This window comes from Haplochromis burtoni, unplaced genomic scaffold (genome assembly GCF_018398535.1).
Source record: "Haplochromis burtoni strain Fernald_Lab_line unplaced genomic scaffold, NCSU_Asbu1 Contig_11, whole genome shotgun sequence".
Taxonomy (NCBI): Eukaryota; Metazoa; Chordata; class Actinopteri; order Cichliformes; family Cichlidae; genus Haplochromis; species Haplochromis burtoni.
Genome location: NW_024582372.1, coordinates 333,444 through 344,326, shown reverse-complemented (window position 1 = coordinate 344,326; position 10,883 = coordinate 333,444). Strand labels below are relative to the sequence as shown.

At 40.1% G+C, this 10,883-nt stretch overlaps 1 protein-coding gene across 2 annotated transcripts; it reads right to left on the bottom strand.

Annotated features, from left to right (window-relative positions):
• slc38a7 (solute carrier family 38 member 7) lies at nt 1-9,955 on the bottom strand. 2 transcript variants are annotated; one of them, XM_042213584.1, is made up of 12 exons: nt 9,822-9,955; nt 8,612-9,042; nt 7,706-7,759; nt 6,044-6,188; nt 4,986-5,130; nt 4,742-4,840; nt 4,595-4,652; nt 4,365-4,479; nt 4,013-4,160; nt 1,644-1,843; nt 1,500-1,551; nt 1-660 (listed from the first exon to the last, which is right to left on the bottom strand). In XM_042213584.1, the coding sequence occupies exons 2-12, from the start codon at nt 8,861-8,863 to the stop codon at nt 558-560; spliced, it is 1,371 nt and encodes a 456-aa protein (XP_042069518.1). In that variant the 5' UTR covers nt 8,864-9,042; nt 9,822-9,955; the 3' UTR covers nt 1-557. The 2 variants fall into 2 exon arrangements, with proteins under 2 accessions (XP_042069518.1, XP_042069524.1); XM_042213590.1 differs by having other exon boundaries at nt 9,765-9,830.
• Between the last annotated feature and the right edge of the window lie 928 nt (nt 9,956-10,883).

Sequence of the window (10,883 nt, the reverse complement as noted above, 5' to 3'; positions counted from 1 at the left end):
CCCTATAATTGAAAACCTCATAATCAAACTGCCCTGGCTCTGCATTAATGCCAGTCTACGCCTTTACATACATTTAATATGTTTTGTCCTACTGTGGTAACGTATCACTTAATCCAGTTTTTGTTTTTTTACACTGATGAGTAGACAAACTATTAGCAGCGACATAATTAGTACTGAACATGAATTACATTATGACATGCTAATTAAATTACACAAAGTGGTACAATTCTTCTGTTAAAATCAATCTGATTAAGTCCTTCGGCTCTTGTAAACAGGAACGTGTCATTGTTACATCCACAGAGGGGAGTAAGGAGTGCGTGTCCCCTCTGGAAATAATGACACAGTAAAACACATGAAACATGCTGTTAGAAGCATCTGAATTCCCTCGGCATGACGGGGTGACTCCCCGATTGAACAAAACTCTCTAGACCTTCATGTCAGTACGGAGCAGGTGATGTTTGTCTTTGTTGTTGTTGTTGTTTTTTTTCTTTGGTCATGAGACGCTTTGTATCATCCAGAGGCCTGAGAGCAGCACCGGCTCGTGAAAATTATTCCCTTCAGTTGACGACGTCCTGGTAGATGGAGTTTGTCGTGGTGAGGCCGAATATGAACGCTCCAAGTGTAACCATGGCGACACTGAAGATCACCAGCCCGTGCCAGCTGTGAGAGAGAGGAAATGCATCCGTCTGAGCATGGATAACTTTTTTTGCAATAATGACAGTGAATCATGTGGCTCCAATGTCAAAAGATTAAAGAATCTTTAAAAAGTGTTCAACTGGAAAGTTTTTCTTCAACTTTGATTCGTCACAGATCAAACAGATGCAGAATCTCAGTGGCATAAAGACGGGCTTATCCAGTTTTACAGCTTTTGCTACTAATAAAGACGTCCCCCATGGCCATTCATACCGCACTAAATTAATAGATAAACAAAGAAGTTATAGAATAGTTATTTTTTTCAATATTTACTCTATAAATTTCAGTTCCACAGTAATTAATAAACTAATTAACAAAAAAGTGCCCATTTTCTGTAAATTAACAAAAACCTTAGTCTGATCAATAAGCTCTCAGAACATCCTCTGCAATGTTAAACATTTACACCCAAACAGTTGTGCTGACGCTTTTCTGTCATCTGACATCTGGGATTAAACGCGTAGTTAAACTTTTTTACAACGGCAAAAACGGGAGCTTCACTGGTCTGGCCTACTTAAGATCAAGGTATGCTGTATGTAATCTGTTGTAGTCATGTAATTGTGAAGGGTAACTATAATGTAGCATCCAGAATTAATGCAGTTTTAAAAAGTGTGCAAATATGCCCACAAGCTCAATGACAGCCTCACATGCAGAGGGCCTTTTGAGGTTTTGAATGTGTAGTCAGCTAATAAGAAAAGAGTGTCATGCAAAATAACCACTGCATGATTGAAGAAAAAAAAAAAAAAAAAGAAATTTATACAGAAGCAGAAAGAAGACCAGAACTCAGCAGGTTTACAGCAGAGCCTCACCTTGCAGATCGGACGTCAGTCTCTGAGAGTTTGGCTTGCAACAAACACAAACCTGTAAATTTAAAGAAACACTGGGTTGGCTTTACAGCGCGTCAATAAAAACTGCACAGAAAACCCGAACAGAGCAGATGGCGTGCAGTGTACCTGGGAAGACAAAGATGAAGCAGGCTGCCAGTCCTCCGATCAGAGAGATCACTCGACCAATATCTGGGATGAAGAGGGCGAGGACGAGGGTGATGATAAACCACACCAGCGTCTGCAGGATCCTCCTCCTCCTCTCACGACGTACACACACCTCTACCTGTTCACCTTGGAAACGCAGCCAAAGTCCCTCTATAACTGCCCTAAAACAACACATGACCACAGCAGAGTACTGAGAAGAAAAGATCCATAAAAACTAAATAAGGACTTTAGTACACACAAACACACCGAGGACATACCACCAATCCCTTTGACTTTTTTTTGGGTTGTATTTTTAAATCATCTGATACAGATTTTAAAAACTACACACGGGGTACCACCTGAAACAAATCCCACATCAGTGCTCCTTTTCAATTTCTAAATATTGGAAAATTTAGTAACCCTAGCATCACTAATAAACATTATTTAATGAGGACAGATTATATTTAGCCAACAACAAATACATAAATATGGTCAGTTTCTTCTGCTGGCAATAATTTGAATGCATCTCAGTGCATGAAAAAAAAAAAAAAAAATCACAGGAAAAAAAAAGGCCAAAAAAGAAAAGCTGTAAATTATCTGATGCCAGTAACAGGCTGCAGTGAGAAATCTCACAGATATCGCTTCATAAGTTTTTCACTAGTAAGAACTGACAGCCTTACCAAAAAAATAAATAAAAATAAATAAATAAATAAAAATATTTTAGACACTTGAAATGCAACCACTAAAGGAAATAGATAAGGTAATAAATAAAGGAAAGAAATAAAGTAAAGGAAACAGCAGAGCAAAAAAAAAAGAAAAAAAAAGAAGAAGAAATGCTCACATGGTAAAATACACTGGATGATGCAATAAAATGCTACAGTAAGCCAACAGATGTTGAACCCATAATCATCATCACTTCTGCCACTTTGCTGCTATTATCTCTAGTGTGTTTCAACCCGTATGTGTGTCTAGTTTGACAAATACACACTTGAAGAGAGAGAGCAGCAAATTAGCAGTAAAGACTCACCGTGGGCACATAAAATAGGAATGTTTATGGTTTTACATCAGGATTTTTTTCCTTACATTTGCAACTTTGTAAACTTAAACTGGTAAAAATCAGCATTTTATCACCTCAGATGTTTATCAAAGGTTAAGCCCTTTCTTCATTTTAGTGCAAAATGCTGCGGCGCGATTTTTAGAAGACAATTTGATCGCATCACTCCGATTTTGGCCTCTTTACACTGGCTTCCAATTGAATTCAAGTCCTTTTATTGGTTTTTAAATCTCTAAATGGTCTGGCACCTGTTTATTTGTCTGACTTGTTGAAGCCCCACGTCCCCACTCGTTCCCTTCGGTCAGCTGAGCAGTTGCTGCTTTCGGTCCCAAAGTCACGGCTGAAACTTAGAGGAGACCGAGCGTTCTCTGTTGCAGCGCCGATGCTTTGGAATAACCTTCCTCTCCATATTAGACAGGCTACATCAGTGCCAGTTTTTAAGTCTTTATTAAAAACCTATTTTTATTCCCTGGCTTTTAACTCTGTGGGTAACTGATTTTTTTTTTTTTTTATTGCTATGTCTGGTTTTATTACTATGTGCATATTAGTATTGTACAGCACTTTGGTCTACCAGGTGTGTTTTTAAAGTGCTATATAAATAAATAAATAAATAAATAGATGATGATGATGTTCTTTTTAGAGAGAAGAGGCTCTCCTCTAGTAAATCGTGCTGTCATTAACTTTAATATTTAACATGCTCATTGAGCCCTATAGAGTTTGAGATGTAGCTTTGGGGGTTTCTGCAGTTTCTCCAAGTATTGGGGGTCTAGTCTCAGGGTCAACTTACTGGGACGTCCACTCCTGGGAAGATTATGGCATGTTTTGACACACTCTCCACCTCTAAAGCTTCTGCCTTTATAGAGGTGATCACGCTTGATTAGACTCGATTAATCAGCTGCCTACAATCAGCACCACTTAGCTGCTGCTTATCCTAAGAGTGTTCTTTGCTTTTATTTTTCCACAGGAATACAAATAAAATACTTTATTTTGATTATGCCATCTCACTTTAAGCTTTTCTCAAGATGGAGGAAATACAGTTAGAAATGGAGGAAACAATATGCACTCAGACGCATGTGCAGCTGAAGCAGCCACAAGAAAAACTGAGACGCTCAGATTACAACAGAAACAGACAGACACAGTGAGTATTACTCTATTATCTGCTGAGGAAACCTTTAGTCCACTGTAGCTTTACACTGCATATGGTTTTCTGCTGTATTGTCTTGACCCATTAATATATCCAGATATCAACTACGGCTTCATCATTAGTATCACACGTTTTAGCTTTGCTGTGTCTTACCTGCCACAGAAGTGTAAAATAGGGTAGGAGGTGACCACACAGACGATGATGAAAGCTCTCGCAATGGCTACGGCGATATCATCGGGGGGGTACGACATCAACACATCCTGACTGACGTTGGAGCCAAATGTCAGGAAGCCGCAGACACCTGAACAAATCAAAAAACACACCAAGGATCGCTTCACTGTAAAAAAAGCAAACCTGCAGGCTGACTACATTTCTGGAATATATTTCCACGCTATAAAAAATACCTTCAAGTACCTTTTACATGTAGTTTCTCAAATGTATTTAAAAGTCAATTATAAAGATGCATGTTATTCAGTATATATATATATATATATATGTACAATACCCGTTCCAGTGTAAACAAAAAGGCAGATTAACATGCTGAAGGTCACAACAAGCCCCCAGGGTCTGATCTCTTTCCTCCTCATGCTGTTGAACACTGGCACGGAGCTGACATGGCACTGTGACCGGAGATCAGGACGGAGAAGGCAGGAGATACAGTTTATTAATATTAAAGTCTAATCATAAAGGCACATAGCTTAAAATCTCATCAAATGATACCAAATGAGGAGATACCTGGAAGCCAAAGCATATGGTGGGCATTGCATTAAAAACTGCAGTCCAGGAAGCAGAACTGTAACAAACACAATGATTTAGCAACTCAAACAAAGCCAGATGAGGAGGATGCAGATGTTTAGAAAGTGTTGTGAAATGTGTCCACACCTGGTAGGAACATAGCCCGGAGTCACCTCTTTGTCCGGCCAGAAGTACTTAATGATGACCACTATGGTAACATACCAGGTTCCCATCACACTCAGAGTACTACCAGAGAAAAAACGAACAACTCAAATAATCAGTGTGTAAATTTAAAAAATAATAATAATAACAAGAAGAAGAAGAAGAAGAAGAAGAAATCAATTCTCAGGGTGAAAATAAGCTGCAGGTTAACAGGGGCAAAGTTCTGTACCTGGCATACTTCTGGAAGCCAATCTCTTTGGGGATGGAGAGAGGAAGAATGACTAGTATCGCAGTCAGAGAGATGGTAAATTTGCGGTTAGTGTACCAGAAGTGATCGTCTTCACCCTCTGCATTATGACCCGCTGCAGCGATCACTGTAACAAAAAAACAAGGATTTCAAAAACACTTGAGAAGGCCCCAAAGAGAAAGAGCCAGAGTACAATCTGCTGTTTGCTGGAGAAGGGTACACGGTACAGAGCAGGAGATTAGCTAAAGAGCTGTACACACAGGAGGGATGAAGAAATGCAGACGATCTAAGTCACAAACACTTCATTCATTTCTAAATAGCAAAAGACCAGAGTTGAATTCTTTTAAACACTGTCAGCATCTCTGGGTTGAGTTAATCACATGAGAGACACATTTACTGAGCGAAAAAGCTGAGTAGTGTCATCTCTGATGTTCTTTGCCCTCATCATTGATGACACTGACTTTTTTTTTTTATACTGCTCTATAACAGAAAGACTTCCCCTATTTAATACATCACAGCTAAATGCAAAAGGAAAGCAGAAATTTCATTTAAATGTAGGAGATGATCGGAACATCTCACAAATTAGGCCGTGTAAAGATAAATAAAATAAATCAAAACCTTACATGATTTAAATTTGGCTGATCTTCCTTTTAAAGATCATACTCTTGTCCACCCCAGACCACTTTAAGTGTCACTAATATTTTTGATGGCTCCCTGGAAGTCCTGTCCTGTCCCTGCCTCTGCAGCGTGCGCTGGATCTTGTCCTTTAAAATGAAATCTGAGGTGAAGGATCTAATTTCATGTATGGAAGTGGTCAAAGTCACACAGAGTCAAACCCAGGAAACAGGGCTTGTGGTCAATAACGACTCTGTAGCCAGAAATTTTTTTTTTAAAGATGGTTTTGAAGAGATGAACAGCTAAATTTAATTCAGGTGCATCTTTTGTCTTTTACATTCCAGTTTTAGGGGTTTTGGTTTTCTAGAGACGAAAAAAAAAAAAAAAAAAAAAAAAAGCTAACCAGTCTGATAAAGTACACTTACAGCGATCGAGCTGGTCTCCGATGACAATGAAGAAAGCAATGCATGTGCCAAATGTGTAGATGGCAATAGCTACTTCACATACAACTCCTGTGACTTTCCCGCAAGTGGCTCGAACAACTTCCTGGTAAGTAGCTTCATTACTGACCTGAATAAAAAAGACAGATAATTTAAAAAAAGCACGTTGATCAAACAGTAGGTAGGTACACGGTAGTGATACTAACGTTTCTCATGTGACTTCATTATCCGAGAGTTGCCTGCCATATTGGAGGTGATGCAATCCATTGACTGTTGAGGGTGTACATGTTTTTTCATTCACAATTGTGACAGTTCATCGCATTTATGCTTAATGTTTAATAAGTTTATCACTCACTTAGACCCCAGTCATACAGACCTAGAGACCAGTCAGTGACCGCACCTGGCAACCTTTGGTTCCCAGGGAAAAATGTATATTCCCCAACTGGCTGGCGAGTGGTTGGAGACAGTCACTAGGTAAAATCTGTAGCACAGAGGGTGGTGACCCAAACACCTTATTGTGGTTGGTTTGCAGATCATCACAGTCGCCCATTTCAAATGCTCACCAACTACTCTCCAAATGGTAACCAAAGCAACCAAAAACAGGTGTTTGAGTCAGCACCATATAGCTCTTCACAACCAATTTCAACAAGCAACCTCCAGCAATCGCCAACCAGTCAAAAAACACACACATACACATTTGTTCCCCTAGAAACCAATGGTTGCTAAATGGCCTGCAATCGGTTTCTAGGCCTATGTGATTTGGGTTTTATTCAATTAACACAAAAAATTTACAAAGTTGCCCGAGTTAAATTCACAAGGTTAGCAATCACATCTGTAGCCTGTATGTATTTACCTGAATTTTCATTTGCCACCATTAAAATACATCATCATTAAAATGTCACACTTAAATTAGCCGTTGAGTTTCAGCGCCACTGAAACAAAGGTTAACTGTCCAAATTAGGTTTTTCAACACAAGCCTGTGATATTTCCCGCAAGCCTAAACTGATGCATCCATGCACTCACTGAGAACATGGGTTCCTCCTGCAGTGTGCGGCATTTAAAACAGGTTTTTCTACATAACTCCACAAACAACCGAGCAGCAGGAGCATCGCTGTTTACTACTTGAGTAATTCAAGTCACTCTTAATTGGCTATCTTGGATTCTGCCAGCACGCAGGTTAAAGACACAGAAAAACACTTTATCTTGGCTACCACAGCTTGATTTACAGATGTCTGCATAGTTATTGGCAAAATTAAGGTTGGAGTCTCACACATTTACATAGCCAGAAACCATCCAACAGCTGAATGTAAATGATTTTCTTCAGCGGATATTGTTGCATCACTTAAAATTTACTTAATTCAGCTGACTCAGTCTTAGCTTTACTCTTTTATTCCAGTGTTGTGTGAGACGCAAGCACAAATCTGAGCTACTGAGGAAGTGAAAGTCCAAACCTATCCATATGATCAGGATTACAACCACAGAATAAAGAAGTTGTTACTTAAGAAGCCTGCGCAGTTTGTTTCACTACGAATGAAGGAAGAAGACAAAAGAGAGACAAAACTGTTCGGAGTTCGAGGTCCAGAACATGGCAGAGAAAACATAAGAAAAACAAGTGAAATGTGAAGAACGTTTGGGGGCAACACAAACCAGGGAGCAGTATCCAAGGATCACCAGCCCGGTGATTATGAAGATCAGCATAAACTGAAACACAAGGAAACACAAAGCAGCACTACATGAATATGCTGGTCACATGAATACAGAGAAAGCAGGTGCTCTGATTGTCAGTTCTTGTATTCCGGGAATGAACAAGCTCATGCAATATTCAGTCTGACTCCCTTTCCAGCTAACCTAATAATAACTGTTGGTAGTGACATAAAATAACATTTTTTTTCCTTTCAGCTTCTCTTAGTGCCAAAAAATGTTTCACCCTCAGTGTAATGAGGGTATACATTGATCAGCCACAACATTAAACATCAGAGTTATATTCTGGAGGTCCTTCTTGACCCTCCAAAACTGGTCTGGAGACTGGGCAATGAACACGAGACATCCCTTGGTGTCTGATACTCTAACACTGCCAGTGGATCTCGTAGATTAAAGGGTGTGACTTGTGTGGTTCACATTCTCCTGGCACATCCCGCTGATGCTCTGTCAGACTGGGATGTCAGTAGATTGGAGACCAAACGTCACACACTGGTTGTGTTTCTAAAGCTGTTTCCAAGCATTTTCTCAAGAATGATGGAATGCATTGTTCTGCTATAGGATGCTTCCATTGCTATCCAATGATGTGCGTGGCCTCTAGCAATGTTAAGGTGTGTGGTATGTCTCAAAGTAACATAGGACCAGGACCATGCCAGTCCCAAGACCTTTTAGGACAAAAACAGGATCCATTCATCTCAACCCTCAGTGGTTTTAATATTATAGATGATCAATGCATGTAGTTCATAAAAACTGAGCAGACCAAATTATAACTGAATCCTAATTTAACTGTACTTCATGACATACATGCTTCATGCAAGACAAAAGAGGTGTAGCAGAAGCACATAATCTCCTCACCATCTGAAGCACGAATCCTGCAGTTACACCTCCTGCCATATTGAAGGCCGCAGGAAAATTGAGTAGACCTGCTCCCAGCGCTGCATTCACCACGATGAAAACAGCGCCTACTGATGACACCCCCGAGCTCCTCCTCTCAGACTCAGGTTGCCGAACAGAATCCACACTGGGGCTCTGCAAGAGCCACGCCCTTTCTCCAGAGTCACTGCTGCCAGCACCACCCCAGTCCTCAACATCATTTTTAATTGCCATGAGTCACCAAGGTGCAGCTCAGTCTGGGAAGCGTTAAGCACCTCAGAAAATCAGGTGAGGAAATTTGAATGAAGCTACGAGATATAACCCAGCTGCAGATGAATATTTATGTCCAGTCAGGAGCCAGCTGAGGTTTCTCAACGGTGATGGTTTGATGGTGAAGCCATTTGGAGATTGAGCTGTAATAAAATATTGTCTGCATTTAGATGCATTTGGGAGAAGCGTGGTATCAAAATAACATACTGAGTACATTAGATGGGGAAGTTAAAAAAAAGTGGTTTGAATCACGAGTCATGTTTGGTAAAACAGTTTCTGCTCACTGATTCCTAGAAGTCCATAAAATACTGTTTGTAGAAATTACCCAGTTTAAGGCAGTGAAGGGGTACTATTCGTTTTAGGAAGATGACATGATTCTTATAATCACCATGTTTAAAAAAAAAAAAAAATCAAAATCAGTGAGCTCAAGAACAAACATACGCTTTAGAGAACAGTCGTTTTACAAGTGGATCTCTTAAAGTAGCTAATGAGCGTACGGCAGAAAGTGTAGGAGAACACGCAAAGCTGCCAGGAATAAAGCATGGAGGTGATTTATTAATGTTGTGTCACACACACACACACACACACACACACACACACACACACACACACACACACACACACACACACACACACACACACACACACACACACGGGGGTATCTACAGGAGACACTGGTCAAGTAATCCACCTTTTATCGTAGCTAGATTCAGGCTTTTGTTTTCACTAAGGTAACAATAGCATTTATCAATACACCCATACACCACTGTGCCTACATTAGCTAGCTAGCAAACAGCACACCGAGCTAAAGAGAGCTCGTTTTCGACAACAAGTCCACACATTTAAACACCTCCGCGTTACTCACAATAAGGATTAAAGAGTCGTCTCTGTTTCGTGTAAGACTAAAGTGCTCGTATCCTACCTTATGCCGCCACCGCTGGAAATGAGAGACCTCAGTGTTTTGACCGTAACGTGACGAGCAAGTCACATGCGGTACAATAGAATTGTGGGTAATGTAGTTCCCCCTGTCGTTTTCATAAACCCAGTGGGATTACCTGAGGCCTCCACTCTTGACAGGAAGTTGTTTCTACGCTTCCTTATATGCCGCTGTTTCTTAAACTTATGGCGAACGTACTCTTTTGCACAACCTGTCTTTTTTCAATCCAATGTAACTTAACCTTTTTTTTTGCTATAAATATACTACTGTACATTTTATGCTTTAAATTAAAAGTATTGCTAAAGGCCGATTTTTGTGTTTCTAGAATATATGTGTATGCTCTATGTTGTTCATTTCTGACTTCTCAGAGGAATCCAGTGTGCTGGTTCAAAGTGGTTATAACAACATGAATTCAGTTTTGCCTAAAATAATTTTTAGTTTAAAGGTGTTTGTGGGGATAGGTTAACTGGATAATCCAAATTGCCACTAGGTGTGAATGTGCGAGTGAATGTGAGTGCGAATGGTTGTCTGTCCCTGTGTGTTACCCCTGCGACAGACTGGCGACCTGTCCAGGGTGTACCCCGCCTCTCGCCCTATGACAGCTGGGATAGGCTCCAGCGTCCCCCGCGACCCTGAAAAAGGATAAGCGGAAGTGAATGGATGGAAGGTGTTTGTATCATGTTTATGACAGGTGGTCTATATTTGTTCATTGATGTACAGGGCTGTTATCTGTAAATAAAACAGAACAAAGGGTGCATGTAACCATTTCTTACATGGGTAAACTATTATCCAAGAACATATCAGAAACTTAAAGACCAATGAAAATGCAGCCACACCCATTTAAACAAATGCATAAGTCAGAGCACTCTGTACTTTTGTTTGTGCTTATGCAAGTCAAGATTATTATATACAAGTTTAGCCTATCATAGCTAACAAAGAGCGAGGAAACTCTCCTGGACCTCAGTGCTGATCCATCACTTGGGATCAGATGTAGGTTGTCTGAGCATGATGTAGTGGGTAAATGTGAAGTAAAGGGACAAAATTAAC